At 44.8% G+C, this 21,502-nt stretch overlaps 1 protein-coding gene across 3 annotated transcripts in view; it reads left to right on the forward strand.

The window, feature by feature from the left end:
• CXCL12 (C-X-C motif chemokine ligand 12) overlaps positions 1–21,502 on the forward strand; it is a 129,779-nt gene that overhangs the window by 45,838 nt on the left and 62,439 nt on the right. For all 3 annotated transcript variants that reach the window (XM_069611151.1, XM_069611152.1, XM_069611153.1), the window contains exon 3: positions 7,322–7,408. In XM_069611151.1, the coding sequence (XP_069467252.1) occupies positions 7,322–7,408 (87 nt within the window). The remainder of the gene's footprint in view (positions 1–7,321; positions 7,409–21,502) is intronic.

Genomic DNA, 21,502 nt, shown 5'->3' on the forward strand with positions numbered 1-21,502 from the left:
TCAGAGTTCTCCATTCGGGGCACCATCCTGGCACGAAGCAATAGCACAGGAGAGAGACTGGCGAAGAGCAGAATCAAACCATGGGACGGAAATCTAAACACACACAGACACCCACACCCACAAAGCTGTATCGTAACACAAAGCAATAGCACAGGAGGAAGCATGCCAAAGAACAGAATCAAACCATGGGTTAGGAATCTAAACACACGAACCCACACACACACACACACACAATAATAGCACATGAGAGAGACTGGCGAAGAGCAGAATCAAACCATGGGTCAGTAATCTGTACACACACACACACCCACACCCACAAAGCTGTATCGTAACACAAAGCAATAGCACAGGAGGAAGCACGCCAAAGAACAGAATCAAACCATGGGTCAGGAATCTAAACACACGAACAGACACACACACACACACACACACAACAATAGCACATGAGAGAGACTGGCGAAGAGCAGAATCAAACCATGGGTCAGTAATCTGTACACACACACACACCCACACCCACAAAGCTGTATCGTAACACAAAGCAATAGCACAGGAGGAAGCATGCCAAAGAACAGAATCAAACCATGGGTTAGGAATCTAAACACACGAATACACACACACACACACACACACACAACAATAGCACACGAGAGAGACTGGCGAAGAGCAGAATCAAACCATGGGTCAGTAATCTGTACACACACACACACCCACACCCACAAAGCTGTATCATAACACAAAGCAATAGCACAGGAGGAAGCATGCCAAAAAACAGAATCAAACCATGGGTTAGGAATCTAAACACACGAATACACACACACACACACACACACACAACAATAGCACACGAGAGAGACTGGCGAAGAGCAGAATCAAACCATGGGTCAGTAATCTGTACACACACACACACCCACACCCACAAAGCTGTATCGTAACACAAAGCAATAGCACAGAAGGGAGCATGCCAAAGAACAGAATAAAAAAAATGGGTCAGCAATCTGCAAACACACCACCCACATACAAACACACACACCACACTCACCAACACACACTGCACCCTCACACACACTCACCAACACACACATGGTTGAATCTTGGAATGAAGCAATAGCACAGCGTGGAGCCTGCAAATAACCACATCAAACAATCTGTCTCTGAACACACATATCACAAACACTGTGTATGTGCATAACGTAATGGCAAAGTGTGAAGCGTGACAAAGAACACAATCAAACAATGTTCCAGCTATCTAAAAAACACAAAAACACACTCCTCTCTCTCTCTATGGCACTCAGTCGTCTTTCTTTAAGAAGGTTTCTCCTGATTTTAACACTTTGACAACAATGTAAGCATGTTTGCACTACCCATCTCAACATATTCATTTAGCAACCTAGAGCAAGAGAGCAGACATTAGTATCAAATGGAATCCACAGGTAAAGGGTCGTGTTATGGGCATTATTGTTTGCCTCATCTGCTGCTCCCTCACTGCCTGGGCCCTACTTCCCCTCTCTCAAACCATCCACCCCCTCACCTCTCAGAAGAATCTCTTTTTAATGTTATTTTCTCCTATATAACTGGCGACACTTTCTGTTCCCATCTCTGCCACCGCCCCCCCTTACCTCCCATGACCTCCCCCGAATACCATCTCTGCTTTTGGCCCTTCAACCCCTGGGCCACCTCCCCAAAACACTGTTAATGTTATTTTCACTTATATAACTGGCCACACTTTCAGTTCCCATACCTGCTCCTGGCATATCCATCCCTTAACCTCCCGCCACCTCCCCAAAACACAGTTAATGTTCACTTATATAACTGACCGCACTTTCGGTTCTCATATCTGTTACTGGCCCTTCGACCCCTTACCTCACGCCACCTCCACAAAACACTTTTTAATGTAATTTTTACTTATATAAATGGCCACACTTTCAGTTCCCATCCCTGCTCCTGGAATATCCATCCCTTCACCTCCCGCAAATCTCTTTTTAATGTTAATTTCACGGATATAACTGGCTAGACCTTCGGTTCCCATCTCTGCTCCTTGCCCTTCATGCAGATTGAAGAGGAACACAGTGGGCCTCATCACAAGTTGGGCAGTATCCCGAAAGTAAATCCACCAGGATACCGCCCAATGCAAATAGTCTTACTGCAGCTCGGTCCGGCGCTATTAGCACCGGAAACTGGTTTGCCGTGGGGTAGGAAGTCCCCATTCCCATTGGGTCCAATGGGACATTTCTGGGCGCTATTAGCACTGCGATAATAGCGCCGAAAATGGATGGAAAGTAGCAAGATTTACCTCCAGCTGAAAGCTGGAGCTAAATCTCCAACTTTCCGCCCCAACCCGGGGTTGGGTGGAGCGGTAATGCGGCAGTAATAGCGCTACCGCTGCATTTTTAAAACTCTTCCTAACCCATGATGACGCCCAGTGAGCTCTCTTTGCAGGTCCATGATGTTCATCTTGAATGTATTGTTCGAAAAGGAGAACAATCTCTCGAGCTATGATTGGTCACTTGAGCTATCCACCCGGCATGAGCCTAACTATGGCTGGTCCCTTGACCTATCTGCCGGGCATGAGCCGAGCTATGGCTGGTCACTTGAGCTATCCACCCGGCATGAGCCGAACTATGGCTGATTGCTTGAGCTATCCACCCGGTATGAGCCAAACTATGGCTGGTCACTTGAGCTATTCACCGGGCATGACCCGAACTATGGCTGATCACTTGAGCTATCCACTCGGCATGAGCAGAGCTATGTCTGATCGCTTGAGCTATCCACTCGGCATGAGCTGAACTATGGCTGATCACTTGAGCTATCCACCCGCCATGAGCCTAGCTATGGCTGGTCACTTGAGCTAGCCACCGGGCATGAGCCTGGATACGGCAGGTCGCTTGAGCTATCCACCTGGCATGAGCGGGGCTATGACTGTCGCTTGAGCTATCCACCAGGCATGAGCCTAGCTATGGCTGGTCGTTTGAGCTATCCGCTAGGCATGAGCCTAGCTATGGCTGGTCGCTTGAGCTATCCACCTGGCATGAGCCGAACTATGGCTGGTTGCTTGAGCTATTCAGCATTTTCAACATTTTCGGCCACAGCTATTCTTTATTTTCGGCCGCGAAATAATGGTGTGATACCGTTGTTATTGTTTCATGCATTAACGAGCTGTGATCCAGCATTGAGGGTGCTTGGCCACTGTCTGAAATGAGGTGGCCAGGTTTCCTCAACACCAAGGAAGTTGCCTTGTCCCCTGGTGCCAATTTCGGCCCCTCGGCTTTCTGCCCTGTGATATTTAGGGCAGGATCTCCTGCCACTGGATGTCTAGCGTATTACAGGTGAGCTGCGTTAGTCTTGCTTGGCCCTGACAAGCCAAGTGGGAGCTGTGAGTCTCTTAAAGGATCGACTGACACCACCTTTTTAATGTGCGTGGTGCCTTTGCCAGCATTGAGCTGACCCTGGGATATCACGTGATCAGTGGCCCTTTGTTGTCTCTCAGAGTAGTTGTCTGAGTCCTTTTTTTCTTCGTTTCCCTTTGCATTTACCACAGGGTTTAGGATAAGTTTACTTGGCAAGCTCAGTGGGGTTTTGCACTTGCTGCTAACATTTATGTGCGATGCGCAGGACACAGGTTGGAATTCTGGGGAAAAGGCCAGCTCCGCCTTTCATTCTTCCGAGGTGGGTAAATGAATGTCAACTTCAGTGGGGTGATAATATTTATATAGAGAAATGTTCTATGTACAGCACTTTGGCAAAAACACTTTGCACATCATTGCTATAGGAAAAGACAAAACTACAGGTACCATAATGCACAGGAAGGAAATCAGGACTAGATAAAGCTCTCATGTGTGACACGTGATGACTCCTCTCACCTAGGCGTTTCTAGATCTTTCCTTTGGACACCTTTCCTCTTGTATGTATGTGGTCTTGCTATTTTGGGAGTGGGGTTGAGTTAGAGGCTCTTCGGTAGCCAAGAGCCTAGAATGAGGTGTGATGATGAATCGCATCACAGCGCTAGGTGCCTGATGAGCCAGTGAACTGCCTTTTATCCTTCGCAGGTGCAAGAGGCACCTAGCCTAACTAACATCTGCACGCAAGTGCTATTTTCAGTCCAGTATGTTATAAGGCTACTAAGACCTGCTGTGCATTTCTTTTACATAAGTTAATAAATACATGTGAGCTCCAAGAGGCCTCTGACGGCCTTACCCATGGACTAGAGACAGTGCAAGCTGAAATGGGGCTCATGAGTACCTGGCCAATTGGGGCATAGGGTCCTGAACCGTTTAAATGTACAAACAATAAAGGCTCAGCATGTGAATCTATTCTATTCTTCTAGCTGGCAAGCATTCGTTATCAAAGCAGTCAAGCACCGCTTTTAACTGCTTGGCTGATGGAAACCCCAATGGAGCAGCATATTGCTTTAAGGATTATAGATTTGCATTGGGGCAGGCACCCCACAAATCAACTATAAACATATACATACATACATAAATATTGATTTAGTTTAGTTATCTATTGGTAATTTGTTAGGGGCTTATACAATTAGCAAAACTGTTTCAAAGTGCCCACAGGGTAGCAGAGTGGGGACAGGGGAAGGTGGTCAATGAATAACAACAAAGATGAATAATTGAATTAATGACAATAAAAGGGAGGGGAGACAAACCTGCTATGCCTTGTTAGTGTTCAGAACATGCAAGTGCAAAGGGGAGGGGGTAAAGGAAAGGTGCTGTGGTGCTCTGGGAGAAGTGCTCAGGGTGAAGTGCTGAGAAGAGAAGAACGTAAGTGCAACCTCCCGTGGGGAGGGTGAGCCTAAGTAAGTGCAGTAAAAAGACAGCGGCTGGGATGAGAGATGTGGGGGGTCAGGGCCCCGAGAATACATAAGGGCCCTGCACATCAGTCATGCTACTGTATGATTAGCAGGGAAGACAGGAGGAGAAGGAAGAGGTAAAGAGAAAGGTCTTGTGGCTTTTTCTGACCTTAAGGAGGTCCTGCTCAAGACGCAGAGGGAGGCTATTCCACAGGAGCGAGCCCGCTGAGGAGAGTGATCGACCACCAGCTCTCTGTTTAGCAAACCGCTTCACACTCAGGGAGTTGGTGCCAGAGGAACTCAGCTGTCTAGAAGGGGAATATTTGGTCAAGGTGCGTTGAAGATAGAGTGGTGCCCGGCCAGCACATACTTCCCCAAATACATATATCCATGGTTTGCCTATGCTTTGGACCCTTAATCAATATATTCTATTTAGGCAGAGGATTGTTGCATCTTAAAGCCATACATATGGAGCCTTATTTGCAAAATGTCCGGTGAAGAAACTCTGAAGATGCCCGTATGCCACTCTGAATTTGCACATGCTGCATGCACAATGGTTAGACCTGCGCCAATCTGCAGAGGACTGACACGTCTCTGAGATTCCTTGAGCAAATCTTTTTGAATCACATTTGCACTTGTGCTATTTCAAAGATGTTCCAGGTATCTCCACATCTGTTCCAGTTTTAGGCATTTTGAGGGCCAGTCTTTCTGCAAATGTTTTCAGATTCTGGTTAGAGTCTTGCAATATTCATATTGGGTTATATACATTTCGTATTCTGCCCCTCCAGATATACATTTTGTAATCCAGGTGTAGGTGGGGAGTGTGTGACAGGTGCAGAGATACACATTTTAAATGTGTATTTTATTAGAATCAGGTTGCGCTCCACTGCTTAGCTTTGCTTCTGGAGAGCATCATTTCAATGTGATGGGTCATAGGCTAGGCCAGGCCAGTGGCTGTGGAAGAGCATGGATTACTTTGGCTCCTTGGATGCTCATTGGATGCTCTGTGGGGGTTGGCTTATGGGGGAGCTTTTCACCACTGTTCTCAAGTACACACATGCTATACCTGGCCTATACACAGGCCCCAAATATATATGTTATCATTTTAAGATCTGTGAATAGGCTTTCTGTTTACCTTCCCAGACTGTGGGGCATGTCAGAGTGACAGCAGACCAATCACAATGCAGCTTCATCCACACTGAAGAAGACCTTTACCTGAGTGAAATCTGCTAGAGGGGCTAGAGCTGCTCAGTGGTGCAACATTCCAGTATGCAAAAATAACGCAAAGAATTCTGGGATTTGTTTGCAAATGTAGGGCAGCAGAGAGATTCCAACATCGGTTACAGGTAACAATGGCTGGCAACATTAGGTGCTACTAGAGATAGGTCTGACCAACCACGCAATATAGCTATTGAGTAAGTGTGTTCAAATACGTAACCTTAACAAAAAGGTGTGTGCTTTCCAAAAGAAATATGTTCACCTATGAAACAAAGACAATTTGAACACTCATTCTGATGAATTTCTTTTACCAATTTTAGAAGGAATTACATGTTTCCATGCGATACAAGGCTTCCTCGCAGATACTGAGTACAACATAATCATGACACTGTTTTTATTCTCTGTAGTTGAGGCTTTTGGAAGCATCGAAGTAGTGATGTATTAATTAGGCTCATGATGACAGTGCGATTTGCTATTCCCTCACTAAACACATGCTGTCAAATATTTTTTGACACAGTGTTTCACCTAAGTGCTAAAATAGTTGCAGACATTTGTGTACACACATGTATTTTCACTTAGTGTAACACATTACAATAACTGTGTTCAAAAGAGTCAGTACAGGTTTGTAAATTGATGTCTTGTGTACTTTATCGTATCAGCTCAACGTGTTTATCGCACAGCGAAGTTCAGCCTTATAATATATATAACATGATATCTACAACATTGTTGTGCCTTTGAGGGTTGTGCATGCACTCTTCAGCTTAAAACATGCAAGTATTGTTATATATGGCCTAACATAGAAGAGGGCATGACTGGCTCCATTTTGTGATGAACAGCGTTTGTGGATTTTCTTTTTGAAAATAAATTCATCAGAACAGACATTTCTTTTCTTCAGGCAGTTTAGTTTTGGGGTTCGTAGTGGCAGGGATGTATTGAGCATTCTACACCCTCAACCAGTAAGTGGTTCTTTTTTCCTACCCCTCACCCCACCCCTGCCAGTGTTTTCTGTTTACCATTCCTCTACTTTTTATGACTATATTCACCGTTCTCTATGGAGGATTTGTCCATTCATGTCCTATGCCAGTTGTAATGGGAGCCTTAGTTACTAGTCACTTAGACTATTGCAAGGCCCCAGCTGCAACACCTTGTTGCATGTTGGACTATGTTTCCACCTACCCCCTCCCTTGCCGAGACCATAGTGCCACTACTTTTTTTGGTACACTTCTACCACTGACCCCTGCTTGCTTTGTTGACGATGTCCCACAGGCCCACTGATGTATTGCTTACGCCTCCTTTTTTTTCTCCTTCCAGTGCAAGACTGAAGAACAGCAGCAGACAAGTGTGCCTTGACCCCAAGATCAAGTGGATTCAGGAATACCTGGATAAATTCCTAAACAAGTAAGGAGCTGCGGCCATAGAGCTGATAGGGCCAACCTTCAGGGCTGCTCTGCACCCATCGGACTGTCTGTGACCATGATAACACAGGGCCTGGAGCTGGACGGTACCCCACCCTGTACAGAATGCAGGAACTCCAGCCAATAGCACTGCAACTTTCAGACCCTTCTCCCTCCAGCAGATGTGTTTCACCTTCCATCAATTCGCCCTGATTCTCAATAACCTTTTTGTCTCTGTGTGTTAATCTGTCTTGGAAGGGCCACGTTTCCATGCCAGTTGGATTCCGGCCCCCAGATCATCGTCCAGATGAAGGAACGAAAAACTCAATTTCTGGGAAAATACATTCTGTGGCTAAATCTCTGTGCCTGTGGTGTGTTAGTTACCTGCATAAATGTGAAGCAAACATTGCATCCAAAGATAGAAAAGCAAGAGGATCAAGAAACCCAGCTTGTACAGTAATACTCACATTATGGGAACCCTGAACGCATTTGTGCCCTGAGTGTTCCAAATACTCTTAGGGCATCGGCAAACCTAGTGTCAGAAACCCACCTTATGTGTACAAAAAACCTAAATGCTATCAGAAACTTTCAGGGAATCACTGATCAGTGTCTCAATGGCTACTTGGAGAACCATTGAGAACTTGAGGAGAGATATTTCCTATAACATTGAGAGTATTAGGAACAGGAGTTTGGTCCCAAACCTCATGAAATGAGGAACCTTCGGATTCTCATGGTACTCAGGCTACCTTGCACCTTAACATAGCACAATATCAGAGACCCGGAGAGGAACAGATATTCAGACCACTTCCCAGCTTTCAGAACCCACAGAGTATGGCATGACTGCAGAGAAACAGGGAGCTTCATCGCTCCAGGAAACATTGCATGATCATGGGCCCTCCTTGAATCAGAAATTGCAACTATGATGTGAAAAACATACATGATTAGCTACGCCAAGAATCATAATGTGATCAGCATTCCTCATGCCATCATAAAACAACAGATCAAAATGAATCCTCAGTTTATCAGGTGCCATAAAGTGGCCAAGAACCCTAACCCTCAGGATTATAAAGAATACATAAGAGCATTATGAGCCATAATGTTATTACAAACCTTTTGCAACACGAGAGACCCTCAGAATATCAGAAATGTAAAAGTATCAGGCACTCACTGTCCCATAAGCCCCTGCGACTAGCGAAAGCCCAGGAATATTAGGAAAGATATGATGATCACTCAGAGTATTAGAGCATCCATGACAACATGGACTGAGTAGTATCATGACACCTATTTCCACCAGGATGCCTGGGAGTGTCAGACATGTCCCTTTGCTCCTTCATGCTGACATTTACTTTTGGTTCCGTAGCATAATCCCAGGTGAGGTCATGTTCCCAATACAGCACAGGTAGGGAACCTTGCATCAGTGCCCCTTTCTTTCTTTCCTCTTGCTTTTCTGGCAGTCGTGTAACTTAGCCCATTTGTGGGCTATATTTTTAATATACATTTTCATTCATACCCTTAAGGTATTTCACATTGAGTTCTAGAATCCACACACAGCAAACATTTCCCATTAATTTCATGGATGGTGTTGAGTTTGTAAATTGCCACAGTGACTCATCTGCAGATTAGAAAAAACCCAGAGGAAGTTCAGTGTGCTGTGCGTGCTGTATGAACCTGGTACCTTTGCTTAACCTCATCTCAAAATCATAAAATATCACTTCCTCTTAGAATAGCCTCTCATCAGCGGGGCTTGCAACGCCTGCAATGTTGACGAGTGTTGATAAAATGTGCCATCTCCACACTGGTCATTACAGTGTCCCACATAGGCATATTTGCCCCTTGTCAAGGATGGCCAACAGAATCCATCTCGCAAACAGTGCGGATTCTCATGCTCACCTTCCTGCTGCCCTGGACTGTACCACTCCGAGGTTCAATTCAGCACAAAGAAATGTCTCTCAGCTACAAATACCTGCCTTGGGCGTCTCGTACTTTTTTAAAGTTAATTTTCACAATCATGTCTTTTTACTTGTCAAAAAAACATAGGAATTTTTGAGGAACGTGTATTGTTATAAACATATACAGCATTGTGTAATCATCAATTAATCCTTATTTAGATTTTTGTTTTATTTTTGTATTTTTGTATTTTGTATTTAGTTTGAAGCACATATGATATCATGTGTTACATCAGCAATAAAAAACCTTTGTCCCTGCATGCTGACAACCATTCAAATGTATGTAAACATATCTTATCAGCGTCTTGTGAAGCAGGGATGCTTGTATATCCTTAACAAATATACATTTATATATTTTTGGAATGCCCCTTTCCTTCTGGTTCATTGATTTATTCATAAGCAAAAACACATTACATTTTGGGGACCCTTTCTTACGTCATCAGTTATCACGGTGTGTTTGACATCAGAAGTGACGGATATAATGAGCACAGATGTTGAGTTCTCTGTGAGCAACAGGGTCTTGCTGAAGGATCAGTGTGTTGGAGAGGCGAAGATTGTGAAAGTCTGGGAGTGCGGCCAAACTGTAAACAAGACGACAACACTTTCCCGAAAAATAAGTTGCATATTTTCCGAAGTAAAATCCTCTTGGATTGAAAAGTAATATGGAAAGCAAAAGTAAATACAGTGTGATGTGGCGCAAACTCTGCAGCAGAGGTCAGGGTGTCTGGCTGCGCTTTCACTTCTCTATTTTTATGGTCACTGAAATGAGTTCTCAGGAAATGCATTCCTGCTTTAACTACAGATATGCTGAGGCCATGCCAATGATTGTACCATTGGAAGTAGGCCCGCACGCACTAGTGGCCAGAGCCCTGCAGGCATGAGAGACCCGTCTGCAGCGTTTCCCGGGTGGCAAACTCCCGGGCCCGGAAGCCACAAATATTTTGATTTTTCAGGATCTCGAACATTCATTTTCCTGCGATAAATGTATCTCTTGAATATTAACGAGGGATATATTGAAAACATGAAACATCAAAGGTGGCCTCTGCCCTGCTGAGTGTAAATATGTTGGTTTGTTGTGTTGCCATGAGCCGCATATGTTAGATATTGTGGCATGTTGTTATCAATCTTTCTTCTTTCTTCTTTCTTTCTTTCTTTCTTTCTTTCTTTCTTTCTTTCTTTCTTTCTTTCTTTCTTTGTTTCTTTTCTTTCTTTCTTTCTTTCTTTCTTTCTTTCTTTCTTTCTTTCTTTCTTTCTTTCTTTCTTTCTTTCTTTCTTTCTTTCCTTTCTTTCTTTCTTTCTTTCTTTCTTTCTTTCTTTCTTTCTTTCTTTCTCTCTTTCTCTCTTTCTCTCTTTCTTTTTGCACAATGGATGTTTCATACTCATTACGTGAGCAACGCCTGCAGTGCAATACAGCGGGAACACCCTGGTACATGCCATTCTATCTGAGTGTGTGTATGTTGGTGTGTATTTGTCTCTGTCTCCCCAATTCTGCAAATATTGTTTACTATGTCTATTGTTTGTGTGTGATTGCATGTCTCTTTTTAGTGTGTGTATGTTGGTCTATTACGGTGTACCTGTTTCTGAGAATTTACATTTTGAGGAATTTCATGTTCTGTCTTCATTAGACTAGATATGTTTCAGTGTTGCTTGGTCTGTCAATTCGTGTGCATATGTATCAATGTAATGGCAAGTATGTTTCTCAGAATCTGTATGTATTAGTGTGTGCCTGTGTTTGTTGATCTTTGACTTTGTTTGTATCTGTACATGCCAGCGCATGTTTTTCTCCTTTCAATATATGTTGGTGTGTTAAAGAGTGTCTGTCTCTTTGAGTATATTCATGTCTGTATGCTACAGCCTGTGTCTACCCAAGTCAATGTATTTTTTTTTTTTTTACATATCAGTAGTGGTTGGTGTGTTACTCCATGTCTGTCTCATGGAGTATGTCTGTGTCTGCATGATATATAGTGTGTGTCTGTCAGTGTATGTATTTCTCCTTTCTGTTTCTGTTGGTTTGTTAGTATGAATAGTCTTTGATTATGTTTGTGTCTGTGTGCTACAGTGTTTGTCTGCTCATGTCAGCGTATTTGTTGTCCCATTTCATTATAAATTGGTGTGTTGCTGTGTTTCTGTCTCTTTGAGTATCTGTGTGTCTGTATGCTACCATTTGTCTATGCTCATGTCAGCGTACTCTCTGTCTCCTTTCATTATAAGTTGGTGTTTTACTGAGTGACTCTATGAATATATGTCAGTCTATTCAAGGGAACGTAGAAAGGAACACATAACAAACCCCCAACAATAACTTTGCAGCGTGATTTCGGGTAAAGAGTTGCCTGGTGTGCATTTAACTGATGTCTAGGCATTGGCAGCTGAATTGTATCTTGCAAGAAAATGTAGGTGTGAAATGTAGCCTTTAAAAAAATACAGCGCATATGCTGTCAGCACACCGACCCATACACATATGTGTTGTTTTCAGATCGTTTTTTGCCAATTACTTTCAGAATATTGAACAGAGAAAATAGGTACTTTTAAATGTTATATTTTTAGAAATATTTATATAGTGTGGCTCTGTCCCTGAAGGGCAGTGCTAGTTTTTGCATAGCACAATGAAGGTAGGCTACATCTAGAGCCCCGTAGGTTACAGATTGATGTGTAGTTGATTACAGGTTCTCTGTGTTTGGACCAAAGTTGTGGAACCAGCTACTCATTGGTATACGATCATGCACCACATTGGAAAGGTTTAGGAAAGAACTGAAAACCTTTCTATTCAAATAACTCTAAGTATCAAGGGCATATATAGTCCATCACAGCTTGAATTCGACTTGTAGTTAACATCTGCGCCCGAATGCAGTTTCTCTGCCTGGTGCGCCTAAGAAATAAACAAATATACAAATATACAAATATTACAAGGAACAAGAGGACAAGTTAGTAGGAGGAATATTCATGCATTAAATAGGGAGGTATAAACATGACATATGTTGAAACAGCAGTCTGGTGTCAGGCTAGGTGTGGTGACGGGGATGAGGGCGGGATAATAGAGTACACTAAAAATGGTCGCTTCCAGTCCTGAAACTATTGACAACTGCGCAATCCTTGAAAGAGAGATTGAAATCCGTCACACAGCTATTTATCCTGCTTTTCAGATATTTGCTCTGACAGTGACCCAGGGAACGAAGAATAAACGGTTTCATGTAATAAAGTCGCTACGTAAATGGCCGTTTTTAAAAGATATGGTGGCAAAAAGGCTGTGGTGTGGCCCCCGTAATCCATGTAATGGATGCAGGGGACACTGCCCGAGCCCCCTGCCCCATTATACCGCACAGAGGGAGCGGGGCACATGCCCCCAAGTCTCGCTCCGTTTGTGTGGTCACACCACTGCCTTTTTGCCGCGATTTTTTTGTAAGAACCGACATTTTTCGGCAAACATATTACTGGTTACTGAATAAACAGCTTCAGAAAAACCCTTTACTTCCAGGTACTAATAAGGAACCCGTTCATGCAAAACATAGTAAGGGCCACCCAGGCAAGTCTATGACAGATTTAGGAATCATACTGCATGATGAGCATCAGTATTGACTTTAAGAGGATCATCCTAAAATCTCATGACACTGTAAAGCCAATGCCTCGGGGACAAATGGCACAAGCATTTGAGGGATAAGATACCCATGTAAATGTGTGAGGGATGAGTGCCATTTGGAAACTAGAGTTTTGGGCTCCCCACAGGGCACACTGAGGTGGTGCGGCTTCGAGTGCTATTAATATGCAGGGGGTTGTAGACAAACCAAGAGGGTAGCATGCACCAGGATGCCAATAATGCGACCGGGATCAATTGATTGTCATCAAATCTTATCTGGAACTTGAGCACCAGCACCTTTGGGAGGACTACTCTTAGATACGCAAGAGTTTGTTTCTTTGAGTGCAAAGTCCGGGCAAAGTCAGCGCATAGTCATTTTTGCAGTACTAAATGACTTTGGCTAGACTTTGCGTGGCAAAAATTCACTTTGCACGGTTCCATGAATCAGGGTTTGTGTTGGAAGTGCAAAGTCACTTTTCAACAGTGCAAATTCACTTTGAACTGGGTAAATATTACATGAATCGGGCCCACCCCCGCACCTACTCCAGATTACCTTACTAAACACTATGCAACATTAGACTACAAAATATGGTGAAGAGTCTCTATAAATACGTTTTTGGTCACAAAATTGACTCCAGCGCACACATGCACGCAAAGCCAAGGTTGGGTGTTGTGCAAAAGGAAACAGGGGACCTTGTTATATTATTAGAAACAATGAAGTCCCTAGCTCTAATAATGTATAGAACTGTACGGCAGCCACAGCGCCTTTAATGCATGTGCCGGGCTCAATGTGAGTCACTTCTGGTTATTCTAACCATTGTGACAATGAAGTACTCAAACCCTTATTTGAGCAACTCCTTACAAGGAGAGCAGAAAGTCATGCGCCAATGGATATGACATGATTGGTTATTTATAACGCGCTTAATACCCAGAGGTTTTTAAGCGCAGACCTGGGGATCGAACCTGTGTTGCTCTGTGTCGTCTTGCTTCCAAGGCAAGCGCATTGCCGCTGAGCTATCCTCCCGAGTCTGGTCTAAAATTGTGCGCAACGGCACCTTTGACACCTTCTACTGGCTTTGCTGTCCAGATATGACAGAAGCTACTTGCATTAAAATGAACAACTGCTGAGCTGTTTCTCCTGTGGAACCAAGAAAGGAACCCATCTATGTGCTAATTAGCTTCCTAGCCCATGCTATGTTTGGGTTTTGGAGTGCAGCACCAGGGTTGACAAAACATAGCATAACAATACACAAAGAGACGACCAAAATAGCAGAGCTTGTGCTATGTAACACCACTTTACATTGCATACCTGGGGTTGGTGCACTGTAAAAACACACTTTGCACAGTTCCATGAATCAGAGTTTGTGTCGGTAGTGCAAAGTCACTTTGAACCGTGCAAAACATTCCATGATTCGGGCCCTTTGTCTGAGTTTGCATGTCTCTGTTTTTTGTCCATTTTGGTGTGCGGTACTTTGTCTTTCTGATGTGTTGGCATGTTGTTGTTTGCCCCTTCGAGCCCGCATGGGCCGTGCCCTGCGAGTTTGTGCTTCTGTGTGTCCGTGTGCTTCAGTCTGTGCAGCTCTATATGCAATGTCTTCTTTCCGTGCGCTAGTTTGTGACCTCTTTTCGAAAGGCACACATGTGTGCGTCCCCTCCTCTCTCCTCCTGACGCGATGCAGAAAGCTGTTGTTTTCCCGGAGCGCTCTCTGGCTGGCTCTGTGCTCCCCTCTTTAGAGAGGGAATGGTAAAGCCTTGGATTTGGCGGGTTCCTGCCATAAGCCCCGGATTGCGAATGTTCTCTTCCCCTGGGTGGGGTCCTGTTTCATGGACGGCCCTGCTCCCTCCCCTCAGCCCAGAGTTTGGCACAGCCCAGTCCCTCTTCTCAAACTAGTAAATCAAAAGCGCAACTGAGCGTAAATGTCGATGGTATTCGCTGCTCATATATTGCAGTCGAGTGAAGCCTGAATCTGGAGAAGGTGGTGCGTGGGGGCTCGTGTGGGGGCAAGAGGGCGCCTGCAGTGAGACCACAGAGTGTGCTGCTACCTTTCATCTTGGCCAAGTCAGGTCAGCATTCTCGACAATGCAGGTTTTCCATTAAAAAAAAAAAGCTTTCGCCAGATGTGGGCCTAATGCCGGTCCATAAGCAGCAGATAATTTATCTGACCTGGGACGGGTGCAGAGAGGGGGTAGGGAAGAGATGTGTCGAGTGGAAATGTGGCCTGCCCAGGTGCATCGCCCAGTCCCAGAGGGCCACTTTCCAACAGTGATGGACATGTTGCAAAGAACCAGAGCGGTCTCTGTGCGCACAGCTCTGGGCTCCAGCCTTCCTGATCTTACTGAGCTCGTGTGTCCATTGCTACAGTTGATCAGTAGTTCACTTTCCGAGGTTAATTTACACTGGTGTGGGTTCTTTGCACAGCCCTTTAAAGGGTCATTTCCTTCATGGAGGGAATGTCCATGCCAGCCCCTTGTCACTCCAGATTTATGGACTACAGCTCTCTTCTGCTGTAGGCAGAATAGTCAATATAATGGGATCATGAGAGTCCAAAACATATAGAGAGCCACAGGTTTTCCCCTGTTGGGCAGAATTCTTACCATTGATTTTTAAAGTGAAATGTGGAGTTGCACGTGTATGCCCCCCTTTATTTTATCTTCTAGACACGATGTTAGCTGATGTCATTTAATGACATTAAGTGAAGGAACACATGTACACAAATTATACCAAGCAGATTTTCCTAAAATTGCTTGCATGGCTGGACAAAGGAGAACTACTTACATATTATGGATTTAGCCCTTAAGTCATTCTGAAATCACGTTTATTTATTTATTAATGTACGCATTGCCAATTTGGCTTTGTATGTACGATATACACAAAAATACATGATTTACAATCACATAAAACAACAAATGTATCCATGATATCAATAACCGTCAAGACCAACAATGTCATCAAAATTCACCCCTCCCATTCACAATAAAAGTACATTCCCCCCCCTTGCATTAGACCCAAAGTTACTCCATTAAGACACAATTTTAAAAGTACAGATTTAAAAGCAAGATGCATTTGTAACCTTTAAAAAATCCCTAGAGGTAATTCATACACAATCTCATTCCATTTCCAATAAAATCCAACCAAATGAAAAATAAAATGTAAGTCATTTCCATCAAGGAACATTTGCCACACAACTTGCTTATTTGCACAGTGCATGGCATTGTTGTAAGATTTCAAGTATCTATCCCTTAGCTGTTCTAAGCTCTCATACTGGACCATAATGTGCTCTACTGACTCTATGGGCCTCATTACGATTTTGGTGGTAGCCATGGAGCTATTGGCGGCATAGCTGCCGCCAAAATCGGGTCCGGGTTCCCAGAATGGGGAATTACTGGGCCATTCCGAGTTCGGAGACCCGGTAATTCCTCCCTCCAGGAACCAGGGCCCAGACCTTCCCCATTCCCATTTCAGCCCGCAAACAACGGGCCTATCACGAGCGGCCCGTTGTTTGCTCCCTCTTCCCCTCGCGGGTCCCGGTAAGCACGCCTGGTTTGACCAGGCGTTACTTACCGGGTCCCGCGAGAGGAGCTTGTAATGAGGCGGAATGGGTTTAACAGGTCCGCCTCCTTTAGCGGGTCCCATTAACCCATTCCGCCTCACTTGTAATGAGGCCTTATATCATTGTTTCCACATAGACGACATTGGCGATTTGCTCGAATAATTCCAAAGAGTGCACCTTTGGTTTCTAGCACTTGACTTGCATTACATTTTAACAACAGAAATTGCCGTATCACACCACTGTTGGGATAGGCCAGGATATATTTCGGCGAGATCATCCATGTCATTCAATAATGAATGTAATGTTCTCTCTTACTTATTGTTGCCAATTGTACTAGATCAGTTTCATAACTCAAATCTACTATTTTACGTTTGAGCCAACTTTTGCATGTCGTCAACTGCCTGCCATTTGGTCTTCTTTCAAAACCATGTAACCATTTTGTGGGAAGCATCATGATCTTATCCAATGTACCTATATTCGTAGGTCAGGTTAGGCTAACAAATACGTTTGCATAGTTGACCATAGTTCACTTTTTAGTTTTCACTGTGTGCCACCTACAAGCCAAAACTATTTCAGTAGACCACAGCTAGGGAAAAATGGCATATGAAGACGGACACAAAACGTGTAGGTGTAGTTTGCACATTGACCCATCCATTGACTGCCCATGGCCATGCTAATCCTTATGACCACCCCCACGCACTTCCTGCCCCTCCCCACCTAAAGCACATGCTTGTGGCATCTCTTTAAGCTAACGTTTTAAAGCCTAATCATCAAACCTTTTGCTCAAAGTGCCTGCCAGTGCTTTTCAATAGTCTTCTGAGAGTTAATGACTTAATTGGAGCTGTAAACATGCTACAGGTGTAATAAAAATGTCTTCACCAGGTTTTCCTTCAGCCACTCAATTTAAAAGCATTATGTTTGTTCTTCACTGAAGTCCCATTACAAACAAGTAGTGGCAAAGTCAACAGTTTTAGCATGACTATAAGTATTAGGCATTTGCCAGGCATTGTTTATATGCCCCAGCATTCGTACCATTTTGCAGCTGCTTCCATCGATGGTCAGTTAATATCACTATGGCAATCCCTGGCAAATGCCTTTTCCAGGCCTAAACAAAAAACCAAAAGTGTCGGCATTTCCAATGCTTGTTTCTGGTTGTCAATGCAGGGTTCACCCGAGACGTTAGTTGGTTTTGCAGTCTGGGAGTCTCGTTTGACCACATGGTATCTCTTGACGTGCACAGAAATCTGCCTGTCAAGAATTTCAAGTTTTACTTGAGGCTAAGAGAATTCCACCCTTCCTGGTACATTGAAAAGGAGCTCATCGATTTGGGCACTCAACCCATCTATGCTGCTACAATGATTTTTGCAAAGGGGAAACACTTGGTAGGCATGGGTTGAGTTTTATATTGTGTGAACGTAGCTAGGAATCAAAGACGCTCTCCATAGTAGGAGAATGTAGAAATAGGGTACAATAATTTGGAGCCAGTTCAAAAGATAGACTATTAAGGATACAGGCTCAGAGGTATTTTCTTTCATAACACAGTAATACACAGTAAACCAGGACCTCTACAGAGATCCAACGGCAGAGTTTAAGTTACACTAAGACATATAGGAGCTGTCACATAGGACACCTGGGACCAAGGGGTGTGCCAAGACTAAACCTTGGCAGGTTAGAAATACATTTATAAGAGAACTGTATACACATAGTGGCCAACTGCAAAGGAAAAATAATATCTTCTCAGAAAAAAAATATGAACATAATTGTCAGGATGGTCTTTTCCCCAACAATAATTACTTCCTACCCTACCAGATGGGTAATTGGGCCATCGTCCCACTCGAGCCAATGCCAGACTCAATTCAGTGTCTGGGAAGTTGCTTCACCTCCCTTGGATTTCAGGATTCAGGGTTTCTTGGACCCTGTATATCTGGAATGTTGTCACTTCCTCCTCCATCTAGGCCATTAGTAGCATTATTGCCACCAGTTCCTTCATCTGCGTCTCCCCCTGATGTAACCACCTCCTCCTGATGTTTAATGTCCAGCCTTGTTGTTACTACTTGATCCTGGATCTCTCTTACTACTACCAACTCTTCCTTCCCTCACCTGATGTAACAATTTCATTCTGGTCCTCATCTGACCACCCCCTCCTTCAACTCACTCTCCAACCGTGATGTTATCATCTTCTGGTTCACCCTTGCTCCCACCACCTCCTTCTGTTCCCCCTCCATCTTTGATGTTATCACTTCCTCCAAGATCTCTTCTATTGGCAAAACTTCCTCCTGTTCCTTCGTCACCCTTGTTACCACCTCCTGAAACCCATCTGCTCCCTTCACCACCTCCTTTTCACTCTCCAGCCTTGATGCTACCACCTTACCCTACTCTCCTCTGCCATTACCCCAACATTATCTTTCAGCTCTCCAGCCTTGGCTTCTTTCAGCACGTCCACATCTCTATCCTACTCCACAGTGGAACCACCCACTCCCGCAACCCACACTAACCGCTGGAGACGGCTGTATTTATTATGTGCTTCCTCCTCCCCCACGGCGGATCTTACTCTGTGAATGCTGATGGAGCGAGGGCTGGGTTTGGCTAACTTCCCTGAGTACACCTAGGGCTGTTCTGGGCATAGGGTGTTGGACTAAGCCTATGACTGACCTCACCACCATCTTGGATTTTAGATTTGGTGCTCTGACCTGCCATGGAAATAGAGCTATGGGGCTTCTAGCGTGTGGATTACGTATCGGATCCATGATAGGTAAGTCCTCTGTATTGTTTGATGCTGTGTTAGCACGGCATGTGTAGAAAGCGGGATACTTTCTTTCCCCTGTGTATGCTGTTTTCTGTGACCGATTCTCCACATTCAGAGACTCATGGGCTCGAAACAAAATGCCCAGAGCACTGCAGTATTTATCTCTTCAGGTTGCTCGTTGAACTAACAGTGGCCCTAACCCTGCTATCTTTGAGAATCACACAGAAAGATTCTGCATTAAAGGGACATGATTTCATTTCAGTGTTGGATATTTGGGTCTGGCTAAGTGGAGCGTTATACTCCCTCTGTTGGGGTGGGTGAGTCTTTCCTCTAGCCTGTCTTATAAAGGTCTTGATCAGAACCAGGGCTGGTTGGACCTAATGGGCCCATTAAAGCAATGTGGCTGTCCCCTTGTCATGTACTGGTGACCCTGAACAAGTAACCAGAGGCTCCTCTGCATTCCACCCACATGCCCAACATCCACTGTTACAGGGCAGCACCCGGTCCCTGAGTGCCTGGCCTAGTGATCTAGTGATTCCAAGGACCAGACAGGGGACATCATGTGGTACCTGGCAGTGGGCCCATGCGAATTCGATAGGCGTTCAAGATCAGATTAGGTGAAAGGGAGGGAACAAAATACTTATGTTTTGATTTCAGATAGGCTTGTAATAAGGTGCAGTGGTCCCCGAGATCACACCTGCAATCAGTGACAGTGGCAGGACTGGGCTCTAATGTCTGACTGAAATGCAGCCTTCACGAGTCTCCTAAAGGCGCGGTGTAATGTACTTTCAGTTTGGCACGCCAAGCGTGGTATGCCGCACTCCAGTGGTTTGTGATGTGTTGCAGATTTTGTTTTTCTCCACATTAAACTCTGGAATTTGGAAATATGTTTTTCCACAACATCTTTTGAAAGCAAACCAGAATTCAAACACTCCAGGGGAAATACACCAGGGAAACATAGTTTTGAATACACATCCGGCAAGAGAGTTCTTCCCCCCTCTTGGTCCTGGCCTCAGAGGAGGACCTACTTAAAATGCAAAGAGGACAGACAGCCGTGAAGGGATCTTCAGGAGTTTGGGGTGCAAAAAGAGCCAAAGACAGGAGGATCCTATCTAATACATGCAGGCTTTGGGTTTCAGAGTGGGGAGTGTGTCTGGTGAATACTGGTGGAATTGTTGTGACAGGGTGTAGAAATAAGAGAACAGGCTAATTCTGATGAAAGTTGGTGATGTTTGGCTACAAACAGACAATGCTGAGTAAGGGGACTGCCAGGGGTTGCTGGCGTAGTAACGGAGCAACAGGCTTGAGTGAACCTTATGAATAATCAGGGGCCTTGTGGCGCAGAGACTAGAGTGAACCTTTGTGCTGAGACAGGGCTGTGTCTGGGGATGCATGCAAGTATAAACGGGGTCAGGACATGTGTGAGACTGGTGATTCTTGAACATGTCAGGCAAAGTCGGAATAAGAAACAAGGCCAGTCCAAAATGGCGGCCCCCCTTTTCTCTCACTCTCTTCCTTCCACTCATGATGCACTTGCCTCTAGGTCCTTCTGTCGTTGGTTTGCAGTCTCCTCTCTTTTCTTTCCCTCTTTCTTTCTCACGTTCTCTTCCGGCCTCACGTGTGTCTATTCCTCCCTCTCGCCCCCCCCCCCCTTTGTCCCCCTCTCATTCCTCCCAGCTCTCCCCAGCTGCAGCGTCCCTGTCCTGGTCAATTTGAGATCCCATAAACGAGTGTCAGATTTCGGGAGCTGATTGACACCCCCACACGTCTAAAAATCTCAACAATGGAGCAGTAAAGCGGGCGTCTCAGATAATCTGTTTATTTCCAGAACTCGGGAGGCTTCTAAAATCGGATCCTCTCGGGTGAAGTGAAGCAAGGCGACCCCCGGGGGCCTGGACGTGTGACCACTGAGCTCACTTTATGACCCCATAAAATGGATACGGCCGCGGCACACGTAATGCCCCTCTGGAAACAGATGCACATTCCAAGGGCCCGGGCAACATAATACGCTCTGGGGGGTGTGCAGGGCGTCTATAAAGACCCTGCCAATAACAAGGCGGGGGGGGGGGGGGTGGGTGCATTCACCAGGACAGCCCTGCTAGGTGTGACAGGATTTCACCTGCCCCCAACAAAGAAGCAACGCTTCTCTAAATGCGAGAGTACTCACCCCCATTCCTTGGCCTCGCAGCTTCTGTTCCTTGACCTAAGGTTGAGTGTGAGCTATTGTGAGTAGACTCGCGTTTCTTTTCAAGGAATTTAAGTCTAGCATAGCGTAGTCAGCTCC

Source organism: Ambystoma mexicanum, chromosome 8 (genome assembly GCF_040938575.1).
Source record: "Ambystoma mexicanum isolate Mex_15411 chromosome 8, UKY_AmexF1_1, whole genome shotgun sequence".
Taxonomy (NCBI): Eukaryota; Metazoa; Chordata; class Amphibia; order Caudata; family Ambystomatidae; genus Ambystoma; species Ambystoma mexicanum.